Source organism: Calliopsis andreniformis, chromosome 3 (genome assembly GCF_051401765.1).
Source record: "Calliopsis andreniformis isolate RMS-2024a chromosome 3, iyCalAndr_principal, whole genome shotgun sequence".
In the NCBI taxonomy this organism is placed as follows: Eukaryota; Metazoa; Arthropoda; class Insecta; order Hymenoptera; family Andrenidae; genus Calliopsis; species Calliopsis andreniformis.
In genome coordinates this window covers 17,431,490-17,458,567 of record NC_135064.1, presented here as the reverse complement: position 1 = coordinate 17,458,567, position 27,078 = coordinate 17,431,490, and the positions used below count along the sequence as shown (strand labels likewise).

The following is a 27,078-nucleotide window of genomic DNA, read 5'->3' as shown; positions in this document are numbered from 1 at the left end:
TGGTTAAAATTAGCGACCTTTGTCGTAGTTTCTTTTTTATCAGTGTTAAAAAAAGGTGCAGCATGATTAGAACGTGGATTCACTGTTACTTCCATTTATGTTTTAGATTCTTACCGAACGATGTTAATAGATATAATTACAGAGTTGTTTTAGTGGTAAAAGTATTAGACGACAAGTTGCTAGTTGATTTCATTGTTACCGTATATTAAAAACAGCCTGTTGGATATACACCTATACGTATTCACACAAATATACAACGTACATATGTTCAATCACACACACGAGGCGCATCAGCTGTGTAATACGCGATATACAATGGATTTGATAGTGAAATTCATCCTCAAATCACCTTGTAAGTACAGATTATTTAATATAAATAAAAACAGTTTATTTGTAATGTACAAAATAGTGGGAAAACATCCTCGATATTTCAAGGCTTCGTTTATGGTTCATCGTGAAACGCTGTGTACATATTTACATACGTCGTACTCGCTAAAAATACTTTACACGTACATCATCAATAAATAGTTTGTCCAGGAGTTATCATACAAGTAGTATGATCTATTAGTTTCTACAGTTATACAGGGCGTTCCAAATGACCGTAGATGTAAACTTTCCAATTTAATAATAAAACAAAGCATAAAGAAAAAAACTCGAAATCCTTTTTGCAATTAAATTTGAATTTCTACTGCCCTTAAATTAATAGAAATCGACATAATAATATTTTTCAAGACACAATTGTTTACAAAATATTTGTGTTGCTAGTTTGGAGCACCCTGTACACACGTATCAAACATACATACATCTTCACATCTCCCATAAATGCCATAATATAAAATATTGATGTCACTGCATAAATAAACGTTAAAACTACATTTTCTGTACAGCCTCATTGGTATTAACAAATTCTAATAGTTACGTAAACATCAAATAATTTAGAGCTTACATGTATAATACTATTCAAATCTCGCTAAAGAAACACATGATAGATGAAGTGAATGATTCATTTCTTATGCGACTTGATTTTAGACGTGTAACACGCGGGTTTAAAGATATAGATTTATTTGCATGCATCGTTGCGTTGGAAGAAGACCAGCGTAGTCCTGGCACATTTGAAACGTTCTAAATACATGCTTAGGAACAAAGAGCTCTCACTTCAGAGTAAGGAATATTAGCCACACAAGGCCACTGACCATCCCCATCACAATAGTTATCCCTACTACCTTGTATCTTCTTTCTTTGCTCCGCCCAAACAAGGGTAACAATTTTTTGACCCAAGTATAATATAGAATGAATATGTATGTATAATTAGGAAGTTTGCACCATGAAAAATATGTAGAAAAATAAAATAGTTCTGTCAGTGAAACATCTAATCAATAAGAAGATACAAATTTTAGAGCCATTTGTAAAGCACAGATCTTTTACTTTCCATCTTCTCATCGAGTAGCACATGTTAAAATAAAACACGCTGATCTTAGGTTACAAAATGACCGTTACTTTCTTACAGTCTGTACAATTGATTGTACAGAATGAAAAAGGACGCAGACGATCGAGAAGAGTGAGACTGAAACATCTCATGAATTGCTGTTGATAATGCTTCTAAGCACATTGTCAACAGAATGTGTGAATAGTGAATGTATCACGAAACTAGCACGTGTACACGAGTGTTAATGAATACCACTGTGCATTACTCCAATTCAAGAATTTTGAATGTCAAGTGTCAGTAATCCAAGGTTTGATAGTGGTAATGATCCGAATCCATTCAGCGATAATCCATAAGTAAACAACCGCATACGACTAACTTACATTATCACGCTTACTGTTATCTCTTATTTAAACACTCATCGAAAGAGCTAATTACACATTCGCTGATGTGTGATCGTTCTTTCTCATAACACAGCGTGCTTCTGTCATCTACAATGCACACAGCAAACTGGATTTTTCTTGATTCATTCTTGCACCTGTCATACATACATTTAAATAGATTGTTCTTCACTAGGCATTAACATACACCGCAAAGATACATTGATCTGCCATGATTGATTCTTAAATATGATATCTCTTTACACACATTTCATTCGTACATAGTACCTACTATGTACATACTTCATTAAGTAACCAATGAGTAACATCGTAAGAAGAACTTATTACTCATATTAAGCACTCTATTCAACAGCGAGAAACGTAAGCGTCAGGACTTAACATTCCTCTGTGGAGGTACTGGAGATTTGCGTACTAGCACCACTGGAAAAGCTACTCCTGCAAGTTTCGACAGCCAACGCTGTGTCTGGCACTTGGACGAACTGAACCTTTTCTTTTGGATAGCGATTCCGTCCGTAGACGCAGTTAAAAATATTGTACTTGTGGTCCATCTCGAGCTGGCTGAGCGTGCTGCTGTGCCGCCTCTTTAATACTTTTTTCGCCATTAGGCTTCTGTTATTTTTGTAGGACAGCTCCTTCCTGAAGCAAAAGAACCGCCTCAGCTCCCGTTTCACGCGCTTCGACCGATAGCCGAACAGCAACGGGCTAATGTAGGCGGCCAGAATCAAGAAACTGGAGGCCAACACGTCGTATTTATGGGGCAAATGTTGGTCAGTGGAACGAGGTAGATTCTTCATTACCAACAGTATCACATACGGTGACCAACAAATCAGACCCATTACTATGACCAAGGCGCTTATTCTAGCCGCCCTGGTTTCCTCTCTGTATCTAAAAATGGAACCGTTGCTGATTCTGTCCTTTAGCGAATTTATGTAACTAGATGTACTCCTGACGCTCGACACGCGATGCAAACTCTCGTTTTTGTTTGGCGCGGGTGTGATAGTGACTATAGGCGCTAGCAGACAGGCGGAAGACTCCGTCGGGTTGCTACCAGCAGTGGCATTGTCTCTTTCAGTCTTGTTATAAGTTCCACTGGAACACTCCAACACGTCTCCGATAACAAACGTCGTCGATGGTCTGCGGCTCGGTCTATCCTCTAAATGGTTTCTCAATATTGAACCTCCCTGTTGACTACTCAATTGAACTTCAACTTGCGGCGAGTTCTCCATTGTCTGATCACTGGCGCAAGGATTAGATTCCGCAGGCTTTTGTTCTATCTCCACACACGTTCCATTTACTTTGTCCATGCCCCCAACATCGACAGCTTCCAAAGGATGCTCCGATGAAGTCGACTGGCAATCGCAGAAGGCCGAGGAGAACTTTCTATTGTACTGAAACAGGTCTTTGTCGAGAACACCCAAGGTATCAAAGCATTCGAAGCGAGCCTCGTCCTCTGAGTCACTGCTCTCCCCAGCGAAGTTCCTTGACACCCAAATTTCTGCTGCACCCTCGTGCACCGTAGGATCTTCAGAGCAGCTTTCTTTGTTAAACTCTTCCTGAGACTTATCTCTATCTTCACAGTTACTCTCTGTGCATATCTCCTGATTGCCCTGCGACGCGTCTAGCCTCTCCGAGCCCACAGTGAAGACTATACCCGAGGACACCTTATCATCCACAGGAGCTGCAGAGACTTCAATCTCCAACGAGGACGAGAAGGAACGTCTCCGTGATATTTGGCCAGTTGGCTGTATCGTCTCACTGGTTTCATCGATGGATGACAGGCTCGATATTTTCGGTATCTTGCGAAAGTCGTCGATGGTGTCAGCCTGCAGACGTTGAAGCCTAGAAGAACCATTCTGCTCCTCTGTGAAGCTAGCAGATGACAGTATCGGCCTGGAACCGCTTCTCCTGGCTCTCTCAGAGTTTCGATGCGCTGCGACATAGATGCTCACGTAGATCCAGCAGACAGCGGCGAAGGGTATGAAATAGGCGAAGATGCTGTACACGATGGCGTAGACGAAGCCATAAGTAACCGTACCACCTATAAGCGTATCGAACATCACAGTGGTGTTCTCGACGAGGTCGATATCGTCGTTGACCTGGATGGAAGCGACGCTCTCCAATATCTCTGGTATCCCACTGACGTTCAGTTCGCTCGTCTTAGACTCGATCACTGTGATCGTGGACTCGGTCAGAGAGTTGGAAGTGACGTTGGGGTACCAGGTACTGTTCCTTGGAATGCAGGAAGGCCAGAAGGTCCGAGGATTCGGATTGAAGAACGCGAGGAAACCGAAGATTATCGAGATCAGCCAAATAGACATGATCAAGACTCCGGATTTCAGTTTGTCAACGCGTGCTCTGTATCGCAGGGGGTCCACTACGGCGAAGTATTGGTCCACGGCGATCAAGAGGACAGAGAGGACTGAAGACGTGGTGACAATGGCCACTGCGCCCTCCGATATCGCGCAAACACTTCCCACGGACGTCGATTCGACTATTTGCGCGGTGGGCGACGGCGAAAAGGCGTCCATCACCAAAAGGGGGTTCATGATGATGCACACCAACAGGTTTGACACGGTCAGGTTCATGACAAACCTGAAATCAATAACATGATTTGTCAGTTAAGAGACAGAGGGTGTCTTAATTGTGAGAAGCTAATGATCTGAATGGCGACTTGTGGTTAGTATTCATTTGAATGAAACTAATGATTCAAGTGAAGCTGATGTTTCTGTGTTCAAGTTTGTGCATTGAACTATTTATGGTACCGGTTCATGGAAGTTTGATAATAGCTTATCGATTTATGTATTTGTCAATGGCGATTGATCGAACTGATGATAATGTAGCTGAGAGCTATTTTAATAGAAATTATATAAACCTGTTGGAAATCGTCCGTAACGACGGACGAATGAGGAATGCCAGTAACAGAGTGACATTTAGGAGAAAACAGCCGAAAAGAGCGAAACTCCAGGCCACGATACTAGAATTATCCCACCATCCTTCTAGATCCCCCAGATCTGAGACCGATCCTTCTCCAACGAGCTCTGGCGAATCTCCAACCATTCATGTATACTAGATGTGACACAATCCTAGAACACAAGAGACACAAAAGTTAAACGCATGACACAAAATTATGTAAAATTGATAATAAAACTGTTCGTCGGATCTAATGAGAGTCATTATCATTTTAGGCCAGTTGTGGATAAAAGATCATTATCACAAATGTACTGTATTAATTAGTAAATAAATTAAAAAATTTAAGTATGAAGAACTTTAGTCGATTACACTAATTTTAGAATAATTTGATTCAGAATAATTAAATTAAATTGAGATAAAAAAATTGATCGAAAAAATATGGTTCAGTGTCTTCTATTAGTACAGATTTATGTTCAATTCTACATTTCGAGTTTCGTTATAAACATTTTTTAAAGCTTATTATTATAGCCAATATTTGCTTTTATGTGAACCAATAATGATCCTTTAGAGGCTATAGAAGAAGCATCAAAAGAATTCAACGTGACTTGTATCACGTAGACTCCATAGTCTGGAAAATATCAAGTATCTCTATAGAAGTGTTCCTGTTTACTCGAAGTATAAAGTACTTACAGCGCAAAGCAAAATAATCAAAATTACCTATTAATTTAAATGATAGCTATAAATTATTTCTACCTCTTTCCGTTCCTGACTAACACTTTTCAATTTCATGTACTTCTTACAGAGTTCTCTACATCATTAAAATGACATCCTACTTCCTGAAATTTCTCATGACTTTCTCTCCTATAGCAGACGATGCATTTTATCAGTTTACTTTCGCTCTTCCTCTAAGTTTTTCAAAGAGCATAACTTATTTACAGAGCATAAATTATTCGTACAACATAACTAGATACAATGAAAAATAAAAGTATACATTATTTGCCGATGGTTCTACCGTGTATTAAATCGTGTCAAACAGTTCCATGGTCGAAGATACGCGATCCCTTTTTACATGTCTCAATCAAGTGAAATTGCACGACCTATGATCCCACACGCGAATCGAGTCGATTTTTGCTGTGAAAAGAAAATTGCCTGACCTCGATATATTGCAGCAAAGTGTTGTGCCGTCAGTTTATATTTAGACTTAACGGATTTTCCCGTGGGCACGTGCTATGAAAATATCTGTGTGTAGTACACCAGCGCGGGTATACCTTGCGGTGGATTATTCCTGCATCTTGACCAGCGGATGCTACCACGGGGCAACAGTGTTCTCATCAAAGTTGTTTGAAACTTGCCCGCCTGTGCATATACACAGTGGCTTTACGATTCGATGTTTTCATTTCTTTTCACGTTTCGCTTTTGATGCCTGACACTCCGACGTTTCATACACGACATGACGGGCACCGAATACGCGTAATGCCACTTCGACCAAATAAACTGGGCCCGATACTGTTTCAAAAATGATTTAAGACTGGAGATTCTACGGATGTTCAGGGATTTGAATATTTTCACAATTTCGAAGTCAACAGATTTTTATGATAAGGCATGGGTTCTGAATACGCGTAAGTCTACTTAGGAGAAACAAATGGGGCCTGATACTGTTTCAAAAATGAATTTGAATATTTCAATAATTTCAAAGGAAACAAATTTTTCTTATATTATAACGGACATGTGAATTATTAAGTAAGTAGACTGTAACGGTGGCTCGATAATAGTCACAGTTAATAGTTTTACGATGGGAACGATATCAGAATTTTAAGATTTGGTATTCTTATATTTTCAAATATTCAGATAAGTATTCAGATATTTAAATATGAATATTCAAGCAAGATCTCAAACATTCATATATTCAAATAACTATTCAAATATTCAGATTCTTCAACTTTTTAATTTTTACAATTTTCCAAGCTTTATTTATTTCTATTTCTGAAACAAAATCATCTACTTCTTCGAACATCTAGATAATCAAATACGTCTGTATTATATAACACTTACACGAATTCTCTAAATAAATGTTAGGAAATAATACAATAGTTTAAAAAGAGCTATACCTAGTTATCGTAATTTAACCACTTTATGAAGCCAAGTACGAGAGACAATGATATAAAGAAGAATAAAGTAGTTAGTTGATACTCTGAGGATTTCATAGTTCAAGTGACTTCTTTCCAAAAGTTACAATTAGAAATAGCGTCAACATGAAACTCAGTGAAAATTTACCAGTTTCTATCAAAGGACATTCAAAGATATCACGATCGAGAGAAAAGACAAACTCACAGCAAGCTTTTATGACCTCAGTTTAATACTAAAGTTTATGCAGTTCTAAAACCCATTTCCAAGCTCACGATACGGCTGACTACCAAACGATGCAGTAACTCAGCGAATACGCTGATAGGAATAAACTAACGTTTCGAGACGACTATATTAACATAGAGCGTGTTCAACGCTAAAAAACACACGATTGAGGAAATTGTTATGAAAATATGACATTGGAGATCGAGCCAAACGGGAAGAACCGAGAGGACGTAGAATGCTGATATTTCGACAGTGCAGGTTTGAAATTTGAAATAATCTTGTTAAATTATACGACAGTTTCGCGAATGAATGTTTAGTTACTTCACGATTGTTTGTCAGTTGGCAAAGATCAACGAAGCGAGGAAAGTGTATGTATGTATACAAAAGGGTTCCGAGTGGGTGGAACGGCGCTGAAAAGCTTCAATGAATGGAAATAATCGCTTCGTTGGCTGAGGGGATCAAACCAAATCCATTTTTGATTTTTATCTCACAAGATAAGAGTCTATGATTATAATTTATTATATCAGTTGACACCTCTTTCTACCTTATCTCTACCTTCCACCCCAGTCTCACATAGCACATAAAGTTAACTAATATGCAAAAGGGAAAACACAAACAATGCAAAATTCTTTGAAGTTTGTCATAGACCATTTAACTTCGAATTAAGTAAGGTTATTAATTAAAAATGTTTTGACTTTTTTCAGCTTTAATTTCGACTTGGATTCAGTCCAACTGTATTTTTGGATTGTTGTAAAAATTGTTAACAGACCCTCCATTTATAACTGTACCAGCTGTTGCATTTCTTTAAAGGCGCATGACATGTTATGAGTGATCGTCAACGCATTTCGAAAACAACGCAACCGGTTGTCTTCGGTTTCAACCACTTTGACGTGAAGAATTGAATTTTACAGAAAGATTGATTAACAAGAGAAGTGTGTTCATATTTTACTCAACGATTAACATTCAAAATTTATCAACACAATAAATACAGTTGGTTACTATTTTGCTTGCCTCTGCGTTTATGTGAGACAGTCACCGTTTAAAGGGTAACAAACGGAAGGAGAAGTTTCGGCGTTAAATTGAACAGTAAAAATAAATGCGTTCGCTTGACGAGCAGCGTCAACACAGTTTGACGTCAGCTAACGTTTTTTAACACATCTTAAAGCTATAGTAATTACTTGCGTCTGCGGACATGTCTCTATAAATATACTTATTGCCATTTCTTTCCATTAAGTTCGGGGTTGTTTCAATGTTTAATAACAGGAGGAAGCGACTTGATAAATATATCGTCTGCCCTGAATTAGCGAATCATAAGGCAGGAGGAGTAAAAATAAGTTTATACTGATTGCGAGTGCATGCAATTTCGATCACTCTGAATTAAATATGTACTAATATTAAATGCTAATGAATAATAAATAAAGCAGCTGACACGGTTCCGTCATGCTATTGTTTAAAACGTTTCACAATGTTTCTGTGATAAATACCTATTTAGTGAAATTATTAAATGTCCCACAAAATTAGGATCTTGTCTAACATCTAGGACACTAATGGTCATCTACCTTACTCCAAAATAAGCAAAATGTGTCTGAATATCAACTCTTTACTGTGTTCAGTTTCACTGAATCAGTTTTGGTCGATGAAAAATCTACTTCGCAAGAAAAAAAAATATGTATCTATTATGATTTCATAATAATGCAAACAATCGTCGAACAGCGATACAGGGGAGGCAATATCAGAGAGGCCCTGATGGCACCACACTACATTTGTTGGCAGTGTACACAAAGCTTTCATAGCATGCAAACACGGTTACTTCTAAATATAGCGCTAAAGTTAACCAGAGTCGGAGTTGCAGAGAGGAAGAGAGAGAAAGAGAGTACTTCAGTCCCGCTTGGATAGACAGTCACACGTAATGTGAACGAATGGATTTGAAGCAGATGTCATTACACTATAAACGCTACTGATACTTTTCAGTGCTCACGTGAGTTGCCTATCGCGTGAGCTGCACTTGCTTATTTAAAAGAGACATTAAGACCTTCCACTGCCTACATTGTAATTTCTCTATTTGTATGTGTGCCTATGTACCATCGTATGAATAAATTTGAATATTTGAAAATTTAGATATTCGTGTACCTTGACACTTGAAAATTTGAACATTTGAATACTTAAATATTTTGAAAATTTAAAAATTTGAAAATTTGAATATTTAAAAATTTGAAAATTTGAAAATTTGAATATTTAAAAATTTGAATATTTAAATATTTGAAAATTTAAAAATTTTGAGAAATTATTTAATTTAAACATAAAATACTACAAACATGACTTATTTTATAGGGTCTTGTTCTTTTTAATTAGATTTTACATCCTTTGTCACATAAATACAGTGAAATCTTCAACAACGTATCTACATGTCTCGGTGTCATGCACGTATATGTAACACAAAGTTATTGAAGGTCAGAAGAACCCAGTAAAAGTGATCTTGAAAATACATCTTGCGTCGTCTAAGCATTTTTCATAATGGACATTCAAGGTTTCGACCTCCAATCCGTCTGTAACGTTGAATTCTACGGTCTGGTGCTCTTAAAGGTAATCCCTTCATTTCTTTTTTTTTAATCACGTAATCACCTACTGTGTACAAAGAAAAAAAACTAATACTGATAAATTTATATCTCAGATACCATTAATTATGCTACCACATATTTACAATTCCAAGAACCTCGTGTTACAGACGATTAAACATGTATATTAAAGGTTTATGGCAGCATTTAATAACTACATTTATACCACTACAAAAAGATTCCAATTCTTTTTGTTACGACTGTATGAAGAAATGACATTTTTTATTTAAAACTGACAGGAAATTCTGTTCCTAGAATACTTGTATACTGTTCTTTCAAATCCTGTAGAGATTAGAAATAGAAAAGAAGAAGAAGTTAAAAACAGAAAATTAGATCAAACAATCGTTTTTAAGCACTTTCACAGTACGAGGTATTTCAAAAACCAAATACATGTGTTTTACTACAGATTTCACCATACACGTGGTACTCGCAAATATACGCTTTACGAGAATCGTCTTGTATGTTTTGAGTGCTTAAAAATCGGCACAACACAGGCATACTTTAAAGTTAGCCTCCTCTGTGCAAGTCGAACGTATTTTTATCGCGATACGAAAAGACGGTGGATGAGCAGTCCTTAGTGAAAACGAGCTGCATTTTCGGCGTGTTATGCGGCACAGGTTCGAAGGAAATGAATCACCAAACCGAAAATTACGAGAAACCATAGCGACATCAATTATTTATATAACAGATAAAAATAAATGGATAAAATGCACAAGTATAATACTTAATACGAAGGATGAATACTAGTCAAAGGAAGAAAGCTACCGAAATCTAGTTTAATAATTTAAAAACAAAATTGTTTAACAGAAAAACTGCATTTATCATGTTATCATACAATGGATAAGTGACTGTAATCTCCGGAAATACTTGGACAAAGACGTCTCAAACAATTCCCACGAATCCTTGGAGCTTGTTTTAGAGCCTCAACAATCCGTTTGACGTAGTTGTGACGCTCAACAAAATTTAACGCCTTGCGTAGAAAATTGCGCTAAAGCAGCGTTTTAAAAAATCTCGAGGAAACTACTATTCACACAGAAGCTCCATTACCTAAATCACTGTTATTTAGACAAAACACCTTGTCTAATTTACATATATATATAAGCCATTCACAGGCCAAAGTGATTCAGTGTAGCTTTTGAATTTTTTAAATTTTAGTGTGAATGGACTTATGTGATGCTTAACTTTTGATATTTAAAATACATAAATATAAATAATTTCCTGTGGAGCTGATTTGGCAATTAAGCAACTCATAACATCTTACTTCATTAAGTATTAGCAACAAGGCAGTATAAAGACACTAACCAGCGAAAAGAAATAAATTTTAGCTTCATGTACATAACGATTATTGCATTTTCTAGAGCGAAGCAGAAAGTTGAAATTGAAAATATTTCAAATTTTCAGAGGATCGATTTCTCTTCACTCTCGTTTTCTATTTTCACCGCTCCCGTTGACATTATTCTGGCCCGAGCAAAAGACAAACGACGCCAGAAGAGCACCCGGCCCGTCAGAAGAAAAAAAAGCTCCCATATCTGTCAATTCGAATGGCAGGCGGTGCTACTCCACTTTCTTAGATCCTAATTTCTCGAACACCGCGTTTGCCAAGAGATCTGTGTCAAGGTTCGAAAATCAGAGGTGCGCTCGATTGAAACAGCCGCTGTTTTCTTTTGCGTATGGTTATAATTAGCGGATATTTTGAAAAAATAAGAAAGAAAAACACACGTACTTTCTTCAGTTGTATCCGCGAACGATAAGGAGAGGATTACATACTGCGATTTGATCGGACTCGAGAGACCAAGGAGCAAATGTATTTTATCGTACGTTCAATATTTGTAGTGTCAAATGGGCTTAGCTTCGACGCAAATGTATAAATCTCGTGGTAATTTACCCGCGCAATCCTTTGAGCAATTTATTTAGCCTAATGCGTATTTGACGAGTTGCAGAGAGGCTAAAACGATTAAAGAGTAAGGAATCTCTATTTGCAGTGAACCGATAAAATCAATATTTACATGAATTTGCAATTTACATCTAAGAAGTGATTTTTGCATATTAGAGAACTACAATGTTTAATATTTTCTTCAGATTTAAAAAATTAAATGTTCTTAAAATTTTCAAATTTTCAGACATTCAAATTTTCAAATATTCAAAATTTCAAAATTTCAAACATTCAAATATTCAAATTTGAAATATAACATTATAACTAAATACTTTTTTTACAATTATTATTTTAAAAGAAAATATTTTTCATTCTGCCTGAAGCAATAGAGACATGCATCTTTTCATCAAATTTGCTCGCTAAAGTAGCTCATTAAAGTTTATCAAAATTAGTAGACGACAGACATGAGATAGGAGACAAACAGAATCGATCGGAAATTTTCATTCTCTAGAGCTTGCAATATTTTTGAAATTACAGCCATAAATATCTTTTACGACAATACATGTATAAGTTATAATCTTATCTTGATTGTGTGAAATCTGACTTCTAACTGCAGTATATTAGTATCGATAAATTTTAATAAATTCCCAGGAACGACAGGAAATAAATTTTTTGTGAATCATCCTGCGATTAGGCAATTTCCTCGAGCGAATGACTCGCTTGAACAGGGTTAGTGAATGCCGGTTCGAAAGTATTTCAGCGATAAAATAAGAGTAGAGCTCTGTTATATTTAGCAGCAATACACCGCGAGCATGATACGAATGCATTATTCGATCGCCCAATTCGTTACTCCTTATCGTAACTGGGCGCAACATCTGCAAATCGTCTTGCGCTCGGTAATGATAAACCGTGCGAATAGAACGTCACGTGACGATTCTCTGGCACGTGTAAGAATTTTCCTATGCGTGCAAGGATATCTGATACCCTCACGTGGATATCAGTAAATACGAAACCATGAGCAGATTTGTGAGTAGTTTAACGATGAAACTAATGAATAGCGAAGCAGTAATTAATTACATACTATGTTATAATGAAAGTGAAAGAAAATATAATCGTTTATAATCTCACTGTTTTTAGTTTGTTTTATATTTAAAAAAATAGGACAATAAAAGATGGTAATACTGTAAATCTGCAAATATTAAAATACACAATTTTATTTTAAACCTAATAATGTATTTTATATGGATACAGCAATTAAATAACGAATAAGAAGACATATCTATGTAAGTATCAATATTTGAGAGAAGCTCTGATTATGAGTACAAAAATCCTGCGCTTACTGTTACATTCACTTTTTCGGATGTGTATATACTTGACTTTTGGTAGGAAGATGTGGACCTTAGCCCTTAGGTTATTATTAGAAACTGAAACAGCGATCTTGGACTTCGATTTGGAAAGTTTGCACAAACAGTGACCTAACTTGTTTTGAACAGACATCGCCTATCACACTGATCTTTGAATGTACCGTGGCAAATAAAACTCTTAGTCCTTTTAGTGTCGTTTTGTCGATATTGAAACATAGAGCAATATCTATGAAAAATATCCAGTACGTATGTCCATATTTAAATATGTAAAATGATAATGCTCGTTAAAAGTCCTTAAAGTATAGATACATAAGTATTTCAATTTCCATTTTCTAACTCTTATAAGAACCTGCATTTACATAAATATTTACAGTCGTGCAGTTACACGTAGTTTTTTTTAATTTATAGTATCTAGTACCCACATACACATACATATAACAAAGCAAAACAAATCAAGGCATTCATATTGTATATGTATTTATAATACGCATTAAGAAATACAAATGTGCCAATTTAATATTTTTCTTTCTGAAGAAATTGGCATACATATACAAATGAAAAAGAATAAACATTCACTTCGATAAATAAATATTATCGTTCGGACAAAGAGCCATTTTATACAGTTACATACATATTTCAGGTTGATATTCGAACGCGCCGTGTTGGTCCGACAGAAGTACCGTTGATAAGACGACGAAATAAATGAAGATAATAAATACTCTTTCGTACTTGACCATACCATAAACGCTTTTCGGCACTAATTAACGATTCGATCGAGTGTTCACCTCGACAACGTCGTGAAAAGAATTTCTCGTGACGTCGGTCACGTAAAATTTGCAGAATCGTCAAGGATACCATGTTCACACAATCGTATTATATTCAGGAAAGGATCAACGATAAGAAAAACACAATTTCTGTCCGTTCGTGACAACGAAACCGAGACGAAACCCTTCGAGAAGTACTTTTCCACTGATGCACGAAGCAGAGCCAACGAAACACTACTGATACGACCGCTAAACATTTCTTACGTTCTTAGAATTGGAGCACGACATTTACCAGACATGATTTCAATAATTCTGCAATTACGAAACGTCATTCAAAATGGGATTGTTTGAAAAAACAAATATATAATTGTAAACAATCGATTACGTTCCATGATGTCATAGTTCATTTTGCATTATATGAGATCATTAATAATTAAATATTGTTTGTGTTTTGTAATCTTCCAAGAACTTAGCAATTTGATAAGTTATTTAACACGAATCATTGTGTATTAACCATTGATAGCTCTAGAGTAAAAACAAGTCTCTGAAAAATTTCATTTTTTGCTTATAAGACTGAATAATTGATAACGATCATTAGTGAAGAAATGCAATGTAATCTAAAAATTGTCGATAGGGTATCAATAGTTATTAATAGTAAAATAAACGTTTTCAAGTACTTCTATATCTATTAACTTTCTTTGCTTAAGTTTTTATATAGTTACGCCATAAATTCTTAACTGATGACGGAAGGTTCTAAACATCTGACAACTACTTCTTTTTCCACGTGACAAATCAAATCAGGATACATTATTGCTAGATAATTAGAAAATTACTAGAACTAAAAACTAGATCATTAGAAGATAACTCGAATAGAAAGATATTATGTAGTAACAAGTTTTTAGAGGTTAGATTGCCGTTTCTTTCTCCACAATGTCCCCGAATTCCATTTTACCAACGGAGAGCTAACCACAACCACTCAAAATGATTAGTCTCTCAGAATTTCAGACACTTTTATTGGATATTTTGAAAGGTTTTTCGAATTTTCCAATAATATATGTTTCCCGTTACAGTAGGTGATTTATATATATGATACTGAAAACTGACACGAATATTAATATCGTTCATTGTGATGGTGGAGGCACACAATCGATCGACAGTTCATATTCTCTTATGGCGTTGACGATCTGTAATTAAGTATTGTACCATCTAAACGAATGCGAGAATTAATTCGTTATCAGAATACAGTCTCATGCTGACTCGACACAATAATGTAGACGTAGACTGTAGACGTAGACAGGCTGTTTCGCATAAATCTTTTTTATCCAGCACATAAGAGGTTCGCGCTGGGCACTATTCCAATTGCTTCGAATAAGTCTTCAGGCTCTGTGAGATAATTCTTCGAGAGAATTCTTTTTCGCAGAATTATTTATTACCGCTACCTGTTCAACCGAATAAATTATCCCATTTAATCGAATAATTTGTTAAAATAATTGTTGCGATATTATTCACACGATGTATCTATCGTATTTACTAAACTTCAACTGCAAACTCAGCCGCAATTAATTATCACATGTATGACGCCATGGTTATCGATTTCTAACATTCATCAATGATAAATGTTAGTGTTACATTAATCATATTTGTTAAATATAATAAATATGAATATTAGCATCAACTACTGAGGTGGGTTGAAACCAAATTTTGGAATTTTCGAAACTTCGTAAGATTTTGAAACTCTCGAAGCTTTGGAAACTCAAAACTCTCAAAACTATTGTATTGTAATTTAAAAACTGAAGGCTCAAGAAATTCGAATCCTGAGAATTCACAACTTTCTTGGATTTCGAGGGGTTTTGAGGTTTAAAAAAAGGATATAAATGGAACATCTCCTCTGTCTATCATGACTAATAAGATAAAGGAAGTAAGTATCCTTTCCATGATCTTATACATACCTATTACCCACAAATCTACTATACATGCGCGTAAGCAAATACGATTACCTGGAACTCTGGAACAGTTTACGCCTAGACTACCATTTAATTTTTCCACCTTTTTTATGCTCTTTTGTTTACGCAAATCCATCGTGCAAGGTGCAAGAACATTAATTTCACAATTCAATGATGCACTTGGTAGTTTCCTTTTAATGGCATTAGAACTGTCGGAATGTTGATAAATGTCAAGGTTTGTTGATTGTAAATGTTTTAAGAAAACACTGCAAATCATCAGTAACCCTACTCATAATCCACTCGTAAGGAGATAATCATTCGAAACAAGGTCGAAACTAGGTCACTTTTTACTCTTTCCTTTTGTTTTAAAAATGCAAAAAGTTATATAACAGAGATCTACAATTTTTGTCTACTACTCATACCAAAATAGTAAATTTCTCTCAAAAAATAAATGATAATTTTCACTATTACTGTGCCAAATACTTAATTTTTCATTTCTGTTTCATATAACAATTTTTTCAAAACAAAGAATAATAGCAACTAAAATTGTATCTAAGTCAGTGCATTGACTACTTGCTTAAGAATAGAAAAACAATAGAAAATTATCTATTTTCGACCTTACTTCGAGGGAATGCCCCTTCGAACTGTTTCTTAACCTTCGATAAGTTGACACTAAATGGTACTTCGTGCTTTGCCTTTAATGGGACGCGAATTATACGCCTTTAAATGGAGACGGACGCTCGCGTACGCATACTGAATCGCTAGACAGCCTACTTCCGGTTTCGTAGGGTACCGTAAATCCAAATGAAAGAAGTACCACGAGTATCACCCTGTGTTTCTCTTATGCGGGTTTTTAGTTCGTACAACACGAATTAATGACGTAGAGTTCGGTTTACGAGTGTCTAGTGTAAGCAAGAATGTTACACCGTACACTTTACATGCTAAAGTTCACTGAACTTAGTGAGAAACATGAATTTGGTCTGGCCCAAGTAAATATTAGCAGATCTTATTCGAGGGACTCTCGATCCCATAATTCATGGTGCACTTTCGAGAAAAATGTAAAATATTGTACGTGAATATAAAATAATTAATTTTTAATTCGAAGAAAGGTACTACGCTACAAATAATAAAATACACTTTGGTATTACAGGATGACCCACATAAAGTAAAGTAAATATCCCAGTAGCTGACCATGTGTTGGTACCTGAACACTAACGCTAATTTTGATCTAATATTAAGTTTACTTTCTAATACAAAAACAAAAGATAGTATCAATAAATAGTATACACAGCTACTAGTACATTATAATTCAAGTATCGGAATATATATCTTTAGATTCTTCACTTACTGGGATATTTGATATCTTAAGCGTTCAGATATTGAGGGCTTAGGACATTTACCTTACTACATTTTTTACAGACTTATTAGAGACAGAGATTAATTCTGTTATCACAGTTTCAAGGTATAATTGGAATTTCTAAATGATACTCATCATTGTCAGACATCCTACATTAATGTCCTCAAGAGGCTGAAAGGCCCATGTCCTTTTTCTAAATTTGAAATAAATCATGTCTCATTTCCAAACATGTAAATTTTCAAGTATCATAGATCAGCATTTACAAAACAGGTGACTCCAAATTTTTGAACAGTGGTACATATTGCTATATTAAAGAGGGCAGAGTATAACGAAAAAGATTAGAGGTCCAAGAGAGCACCGTTAGACACGGTTCCCATAATACATCGCACGCTTCTGTTCGCCATACCACGCAGGTACAGTAATTAACAGGTCTGCCATGCAGGGGGCAAGGAAATTGAGCACTGAAGTTCCACGGCCGCTGGGGACTACACGTGCCACGGGTTTATGATACGTCAATCGCTACCACGGAATCTCTGTTGAGACCCAAGAGATCACACGTCAGACGTGCACGTGTTTAAGAGAAATATAAAAATTCAGAGATGATAAAACAACTCGTGGGGTCCTGACATACAACATAATTAGATAATTGACCCTTGGAATTCTTGCCAAGGGCTCCTTCAGGACTGTCAACCGTATACTAAAAGTCAGGTGTTCATGAAGACTCTTCCCTTATTTAAGAGTTGTTCTTTCCTGTATTTTATTACTTTTTTAACTCGCTGGCTGAGGGCACGAGTGCATTTCATGATTATGGTTATTAGTGTTACTGGAATCTGACTAAAATGTGTTTTGTAAAGGAAGGATGTTTGCCAGGTGTTTTGGCTATAATTGCTGACAATGATTAATCAGAATAATTAGAATACATTTTTAAAGAGTGAGTGTATGATAAAGTTCAACAATAAATGTTTGTAAGGCACACAAATAACATGTAAATTTTAATACCAATTCCAGTGAAGTATATGTATAAATCGGATAAAGGCTCAGGGAATTCTGTTACTCTTATCTGGGGTTGCAAGTGGGGCAAACATCGGAGTTCACGACTCTGTAATTCAATCAGTGCGCATTTCCTAACCGTGTTATCGGTAACGAGATTTCAATTCTCTTCTACTTTAGTCCGCACCTAAATCTGTTCTTTAAATAAAGTAACTTAACTATAGAAAAAAGAAACTGAATTTATCTGATACTAATTCCTGTAACAATTTTTGAATAATTTTCCCAAACCAGAAGATATGTTCAGAAAAGATAAATGAGGACTAAAAAGACATCAACGAAGAGGAAACTATTATAATTTCTCACTAAAAAGCTCACTAATTGTATTAACCTATTTCATAATTGCTGTAACCTAGTTTGCGATGTAACTAAAATTAAGAGCAACTAGTTTGGACCAAAATGCACAGAAATCGTAGAAGAGTAGTTTGACGCTTTCATAAATGACATAGATGCCAAGGGATACAATTACAAAATCAGATGAGTAAATGCTTACCGAGTTATATAACTGACAAACTTTCCTAACATATGTAACAGGTCATTCCTAGCAAAAAGGTCATGCACAATGGATCTATTATGTAGGTCTATGGGCCTGGCTCCCATTCGAGATAAGCGTTACTGACAAGAGCTTCCTATGTGACATTCTAACGTCTTAGTAAAAACCTTTGTATAACGATAGGATCTGGGATATTAAAACCATTGATATAATAATTTTGGATATGATCAAGGGCTTAGAAGACACCTGATATTCAAATTCTAAAGATCTTTTCTTGTTAGTGTTGATGCCAAGTCTGCTAGCTATTTATGAGAATTTGGAAGGTTTCTTTCTATCAAATGTAAACTACCAGTATTGTTTATCAAAAAACATTGACACTGCTCTCAAAGATCCCCTTTGTAGAAAAAGATCAGTTTACCCATTATGATATAATGATAACCACAATTTTTAATATAGGATAACTAAAAATATATACCGAACGATGCAACAGAACTTTCAATGCCAATAGATCAAAGTATAATAGTATCTACTGATAGTAGGATACTTGACATCGAAAGATTACACTTTTGACACTTTTATCTAGATAACGAGCAGGGTTAAAGCTATTCTATGTATCACGACCATCGACCATCTGTATGAATCACAGTGACCTGCCACGTATGCTATAAAAATTTTTGCGTGTTATATCATATCAGAATTATGGACTACCTGAATCACAATGGCCCGCTACGTGTGCTAGAAAAATCTGTCGATTTATTTCACTAAACAGATACTGTGTACAGTAACCGTCAGTTTGTCGACTCATCGCCTAACACGTGCAGTTTCAAAGTCCTTTCCCAGTTGAAAGATATGGGGGACTTGAATTAATTATTTAAAGTATGATGGCTGATTCAGCTTGAAGCCAATTAGAATAGAATAGAACGAAGCTAGTTCTTGAGAGCAGGACTAAGCTTTAAAAGAGATCTTTTCTAAACTTATAATATGTAAAAGGATTAATATTTGTTGTTAGAATCAATACGTTAATGTTAGTTAATATTTTAAATTAAGATAAGAGAAGCTAACAGAAAACATTTGTAAGAGAAGATTTAGAGGTATAATATAAGCGATACTGTTATAATTCAACCAGACTTTCGTTAAATTTATCGAACTCGACACTCCATTCACAAAACTGTTTAATGTTCCTTGGATAGTGTTCATTTTAGAAATCTTTCTTCGATAAAACCTGATAAGATCAAAATTTTCAATCAACGGGTTTCCAGATTACGTCAATCTCTTTAAAATTGTGGAAATACTTATTTATAGATCGTTGAGAATGTTATCTGAAATCTACAGTCTATTCATACTCGTGCATTTACACAATGGACGGTGTTGTCTCGATACAAGCTCGATGGTGTATTCATGTTTTCTTCGAACTACTTTCTACTTTATAAAAAATCTGCTTTCTAGTTTATAAATTGATAGTATACATGCAAATAGATTTTAGAAATGACTTGCTGAGCTATCGATTTCATGTCTTAAGCTCATAACGAGGCAATACATAAACAAATTTCCAGAATAATTAACCGTGAAGTGTGAGAATATTCATTTCTTTATATAATTATTTCAAGTAAATGTGTAAACCAGTAATGACTACTTTTTCAGTATTTTCATAAAAAAAAGTAATTTGTTTAACAACAAAAAAGAGAGGAAGAACGTAATACTTTCCATTTATAAAATTATTTCCACACGTGATTTTCTCATGATAATGATTCTTCTCAACTACGTAAAAAGCAATAAAAACACTAGTATCATAATGTATTAATATCATGTTCATCCATATACATGATCTATCGAGATTCTTACAGTACAGATTCTCCTTACACGTTTCATTATAGGCGTTACTATGAAGAACGTAGTCAATTTTCAATGTACACAGATAATCAGACACGCGATTATAATCTCGTTCACGTGTTTGCTCCATGATTAACAACGCTCCATCACATGACGGTAATTGGAACGTGTACAATGCAGAATAATTGTTAGACAGGGCGTAAATTACTATTGGGGAAACTTTTTCCTCGATACTATCAAACTTCACGTAAAAAAAGAAAAAGAAAGATAATGAATATCTACCACACGTTTTCTAGTAAGTACTTTCTTTCATTGAAATTATCTTAATTATACCACGCTTATCTAAACACAACTTCTAAAATCTTGTGCTTTAGAAATAAAATTTCTCAGCATGACAGCATCGCATGAATTTCTTTCAGTAAACAATTTTTTAAGCTGAGATTAACAAACAAAATGGGGGAAGGAACATTCCACCTCTAGATAACACTGAGATTAATTAGAATTTGAATGACCTTTCGTATAAAAATTTGTATTCAATAAAGTGTATACATATGTGTTTTCACTCGTGGTAACAATTATAGCTTAAATTCCTAAGTAAAGACGAAATTTCCAATCGATATTTCAAACAAATCATGAATTCGCCTCAGGAGATCATAGGAACTTTTTTGTATTTTTCTTTCATGTATACATGGCAGCATTCGCAGAAAAAGCAAGAACAGTTGTTAATGAACTGTACAGGAATAGTCTATTAATCGAAGAACTGAAAACGGGATTGTTATTTTTAGCCTGTGTGCGGAAAACAACGTAACGAAATGTTTATGCTCCATTATGAAAATAGTCGCGTGAGACTTCAATATCCCCGGTTACTGATAACTTCCTCCGATCTGCCCTCATACACTTTCAATAAACTGTTGAACCTACGTGGGAGAGTAGGAGTGAATCACTATTTGGGTATGACTAACTTTTACTACGAGCTGCTTCATTCTCGTGGCAACTCTTTCCATTCTTTTTCTCGAGAGGCAAATGTTTTACGAACGATAAAATATAGTAGAAAATCCCAGAGTTGTTTGAGAAAGACTGCATATCCTTGAATTATACAGAGTGTGGCAAAAATCGTATTACAACTGGGCAGATAATGATTCTATGTAAAAAGATAAGAAAAAAAATTTAGTATGAGATTTTCTCATTCGAACTTCTCAAGAAAATCAATTTTCAAGTTCGATTAACTACCCTTCGCGAGAAGTCTCATGGAAAGCATTACCCCTTACCCATTCCACAAGACATCTTTCGAGGAGTGAATAATAGGATTCGTGCTCCATGAGAAGTCTCGTGGAAAGCATTACCGCTAAGGTGTTCACATAATTTTTTTCTTCTTTCCTGATATAGATTTTTTCTATAAATATCATCTGTTTATTTCATTGTAGTTTAAAAGATATCAAAATAAAAATGAATTAAAAGAAAGTAAAAGGTTAAACCATTACAAATTTTGCTGTTTACATCCAAACGTGCAAAACAAATGTTTCTTGTTTGCACATTGCAAAGATGTTTCTAAGTTTTTAAAACCAGTAGTTTTATTTTCGAAGTAGTCTGCTTAACCATAAACACGGTTGCAAATAACACAAGGATTATTTTTCCATCGCCTTGTTTTAACATTTATATATAAAATATGTAGAAGAATCGGTTTATATAAGAAAAAAACATACGCAGTTCTATTTTAAAAAAAGTAAAAAATGCTGTTATACTTTTGTTTTGCTTTACCATAATGCATAAAAAAATACACCATTCAGTTTGATACTATTTTTAGTAAAACGAGAAATACAATCCCTCCAAATTTCACAACCCACCCTATATTATTTCAATATGAATTTAGCTTCAATAATGTGCCTACTAATACCGTATCGCTGAATTATTCATTCGGAATGCTAAATACTTTCGAGCAGCTATGTATACGCTTGTCCATCAAGGGCTCAAATATCTAAGAAAATAGTAGGTATTTTTAGTACAATTTAAGTCAATTCCAAGTAAAATATTCGTAGGATTAAACATTTCAATGATACGTTTCTGTTACAGCGTTTTTTAAATTGTATTATAAAAAGAATAATTCTTTGGGCAATATTGCTCAAAATGCAAGTGTGCTTTAAATTATGGCACAAATGATTATTTAGATTAAAAGTTCAAATAAGTTTCCAAGCTCGAACATATGAGATGCACTGGTGACCGGGTTAGATTTCTATCAAGCCTTACTGTGGCGAAAGAGTACTATATACACAAACTTTTCTACGTTATCGGGCGACGACATATCAGAAATGGTACTTTTCCGAGCTACTTTGGATTGACTGCAGAATTTTTCGCAATACTTATGATATGAAATATTGGAAATAGACGACACTGGTTAGAATACAGGAAACAGCTTTCTTATCGTATAAATATCGACTTAGTAAGAAATACTCAGTTATCATAATTAAATGGAATTTCCTACTCATACTGACTATAAATTGTACAAGTTTTTTAGCGAGAAATGACAAAAATCTATACTCTTTCTTAATTTTAAATAGTTGTTAACTAATTGCACGTTACATAAAAATTGATTTTTCAAAGCAAAGAATCGCTTAGTACAAATATTCGAATATATTAAAATATATTGAAATATTCTATATTTACAGTACTTAGCAATGTTCTGTTTAGAATTAATTCTTGATAAACTACTGTTCAACTATTCTCGATCAGAATGATTTTTACAGCGTTTTAAAAATAACGTGAAACTTCATTTCACATAAATGAGAATTTAAGAAGAATCCTGTGGTAATTTTAGGATCAACGTTCCGTCTACACGCTTGTTCTTTTAAAACGGGAAGAACAAATAAACCAGTAATTTCAAATCAAATTTGCCGTTTCTATGTACTTCTGCAAACAATGGTCACGATCTTAAGTCACGAGGATGTGATTCAGTCGATTTCAGTCATTTTTATAGTATGCCAAACGTATTCGCGAGTGAACCGTGATAATTGTTTTCTTCGTTTCTGAAGTCGGCGGATATAACAAAGTACAGAAGACAACAGAAGAATTCTTTGTTACTTACGATCGTAACAGAAGAAAATCGTGAAAAAATTTGAATTTCTAAGTCGTGGAACACTTTGTCAACTAAATGAAGTAGATAAATCAATTAATAGATACAATATCCTGATTGTATACACCACAGATGCAAGATATGTAAATAAAGGTAGTTGAGAAGAACGTAAATGCTAGTCATTTTAACTGCGCGCCAACTACAGTGATCCCCGGTTAAGTGACCAAAAAAATATCCCTGGTGGTAATTTTCAAGTGAATAGTTTAGAGACTTCTTTGACTCCAATTCTTAAGACTGTGAGTGAAGGAAAGTTAGAAGTGCTGGAGATAAGGATTAGGGCGTGACGAATTGTTTGGTATGCATGGGTCATTGTTATCGGGTGTCTCGCTCCAAAGGTCTGATTCGAATTTGATGAGGGGCTAGAAGTCTGTAGTTATTCGTTCGACCCTTCACGTCTGTTGAATACATGGATCTGTTACTTGATTCATATCATTTTTTACCGAAAATCTCGATTTCTGCTACAATTCTAATATAAAATTTAGAAACGTATCCCTTGTTAGAAACTCATCATTGATCTGTGAACCTATATCGAGATTACAATGCATTCAAATCGACTATAGAATTGCCGAGATAACAAAAACAGCCTTAGCCAAATTTTACGATTTAATAAGAACATATTCCAGTTAGTAAAGAGACACACAACATAGTAGAACCTTTTCCATAAAGAACACAACATATGTACCTATTATTATGATGAATATTTTGTCAAGAAGAGTATTGTTCAATTGAACAAGAATAAAAGTTGCTACAGTACTTTTTGCTCTCTTAGAAAAACAAATTTACAAGGGTCGTTTTTGTCGAGTCCTTAAATTGCATCACACAAAGTGATCCAATGCGTTTTGTGCCCATCGCTACGCTCACGATACATGCGGGCACAACCGAACAGGCCCATTATGCGCGTCACTAAGCACGAAACCAATAAGACGAAAGTCATCGTTGCGCGCAGTAGACGTCAAAGGAAAAAAATGCTAGTCACTTCTGCTCGTGATAAATCTCACCCAAAAAACTTTGTCCCCTTTTTCGCCTATTACCTACAAACCGCAAACTCTCGTAAATAATTCGAACATTATTGTTATAGTTTGAACCAATAAGTATTCGTTTCTCTTCACTGCTAGAACGGTATTCCCGGCATTTCCGCGCGCAAGTTATGAGAGAAAAAACAATCTCAACGCTTAGCAATTCAATTAGAACTATTATGTTTCACGATTTCACTCGTGGATCTTTTCGTTCTAACGCCTTACATAATTTTCAACAGGAAAAAATAATTTCAATAGTGTCCATCGCTTAACGTCATCGTCGCTTCTCTCATTCGAGCAATGTCCTATAACTATGTGGAGATCGAAAATGTAATAAGAGAAAGTGTGGCGTTAAAATCGTTTCAAGCGTGGTACACATTTTCTTCTAGGCTTATGTAGTGGTTTCGTTGAAACGATACATTTCCTATCGTTATTAATGAAAAGAGAGGTTACGATACGTACAGTGGCGGATAAGAAGAAAGGTTAAAATTGAGATTTTTACAGTATACAAGTGTTAGTAACTTCGACACTAGATATTTTGTGTCATATTCATAAACACTCGTCTATTCCAAATCTCATTAAGGAATGACGTATGTACTTAGATATTCCAAAGTTCGTTTTTATGAAATAATGACGTACTTTCCTTTCACTTGGCTTGTATCGTAACCTCCTGAAGAAGTAATTTTTTGAAGACCAAACAGAACAATTATATTCCATTTTCTAAATGTGTTCACTGAAGACATATCCAAACAAATTAAAGACAGCAGACAATAGACGATTCCCCAGGGAATATCTACCCCTAACTTTTCATTGTATCTTCCCTAATAAAGCACGAATTTAAGAAAAAAAACTAAACACACATGCCTGCCAGTCTCCTTCAATAAATGAAACTTTGTTCTACCGCTACATCGTCAAATAATAAAACAAGAATCAGCTGTATACCAAAGTACGCGAATCTGAAAGGGTCAGAACGTCAGAAGGTCCAGACCTTAGGGTCGTCACTCACCGAAGAAAAATCCCTTGGCCCGAGTAGAGATCACTCCATTTGTATCGAGGGGGTCCCAATCGATCTTCGTTCCCTGGATCCTCTCGACGGTTGGACCGATCCCGCGGCAGGTGGTGAAAGAGGAGGGAGGAGGGGGGTTGTTCGTTCAGTTGTCAAGGAAGCGTTAAAACTGTCAAACGGCACCGTCGCGCACAGGCTCCGTCGAAAGTCGCGTCACTCGCATGTTTCCCGTTACGAGAGGCGTCGGGTGTCGTGCATGCCCCGGCGTTGTTATCGGCAATGGCGAGAAACGCCGTTGCGTCGCGTGAAACTTGAACGCTGCCTATATACGATAGATATAAACTGCAGCGCGAAGCATAACGGCGCGGGACGAGAGCGTTCCCTCGCTGCTGGCCGAACCGAAGCGAATTGCGAAAGAACCGCACGAAGCGGATCGTGCTCACCTCTCGCCGCGACCGAACTCTCCCGATTCACTGCGCGTAGCTGCACCGCGATTGGCTCATTTCCCTCTGGTTCGGCTGGACGAAATCCTGCCCCACCTCTCCCTGGCCGCCGTCGTGGGCCGAGGTCTAAGGTAAAAATCGAGGGTCACGCCGCGGCAGCGTTTCGCCTCGACGATTTCTAACTACCGACGATCGTCGGGGGATCCCCACTGATGACTTCTTTCTTTTTTTTTCCTTCTTTTCGCGTTGACGTTTATAAATAGGCGCGCCGCGCGACAGTATCGGCGAGAGGTGCACACGCTCGAAAACCTTTCCCCGATGCGCTTCCGATGACCGTGGACGATAAAGTTCACTGCGCTCAACTAATCGCGAACGATTGTGTCATTCTTTTCTACATTTGCCGAGTTTCTCTTTCCCGCCTGCGGATAATTGTCGACCGATTTGGAGAGATTCATTTTGAAACCCTACCTTGCGTAAGCGGCGGGTTTAACGGTGTGCTTAATGATGTTTGAAGTTGGTCGCTGGGGGCTCGTGGGTGGACTGTTTGATATAGGTGGAAGACTTTGTGGTTGTTGGATGAATAGATATAATGACGTGAGTGATGGGATATGATATGAATGTTGGAAGTGAAATGAAATTTGTATGGTAGAACTGCGGGTAACTGGTTTTTAGTTGTAAAGTCGAATGCAAAGATAGTTTGAGGATAACTTGGGAACTTTTTGCATATAGTGTATCTATAAATAGATTTTCTATTTTTCTTTTGATATGACAAATTTAATGGTTTTAAGTTGGTGGAGTTGTGGTAAATTGGGGTTGAATGGAAAATAGACATGTTTTTTTTGAATATCAATTTTGACAGTGAGGCCCTTCTTGCATCATGATACAAGTAATCACTGTCTCTTTCATTCAGGACGATATAATGACGATAAAAATGTCGATTGAAAATTGAACTATCAGTTCTTGGGTGCTTCAGGTGTGAGTGGTAAGGCGATCAATTGAAGTCCTACTGTACCTCGTCGATCGTAGTTTGGATTTTAAATTAATTTATATGGTTAAAAAATAGTAACTCAATTAATGCAGTGTTTTCAAACAAAATGGGAAAAGACACTAATGATAA

General features: G+C 35.8%; 1 protein-coding gene across 1 annotated transcript; it reads right to left on the bottom strand.

Moving 5' to 3' along the window:
* Positions 1-176: 176 nt before the first annotated feature.
* On the bottom strand, positions 177-26,598 carry LOC143188944 (uncharacterized). The gene is made up of 3 exons (XM_076393502.1): positions 25,519-26,598; positions 4,697-4,907; positions 177-4,416 (listed from the first exon to the last, which is right to left on the bottom strand). Exons 2-3 carry the CDS (start codon positions 4,879-4,881, stop codon positions 2,199-2,201), a joined length of 2,403 nt encoding a protein of 800 aa, XP_076249617.1. The 5' UTR covers positions 4,882-4,907; positions 25,519-26,598; the 3' UTR covers positions 177-2,198.
* Between the last annotated feature and the right edge of the window lie 480 nt (positions 26,599-27,078).

Bases quoted from the DNA above. Each gene is read 5' to 3' on its own strand.
- LOC143188944 (XM_076393502.1), bottom strand. From the start codon at position 4,881: ATGGTTGGAGATTCGCCAGAGCTCGTTGGAGAAGGATCGGTCTCAGAT. The intron at 4,417-4,696 runs GTTTATATAATT...TATTGATTTCAG, and splicing joins TTACGGACGATTTCCAACAG to GTTTGTCATGAACCTGACCG.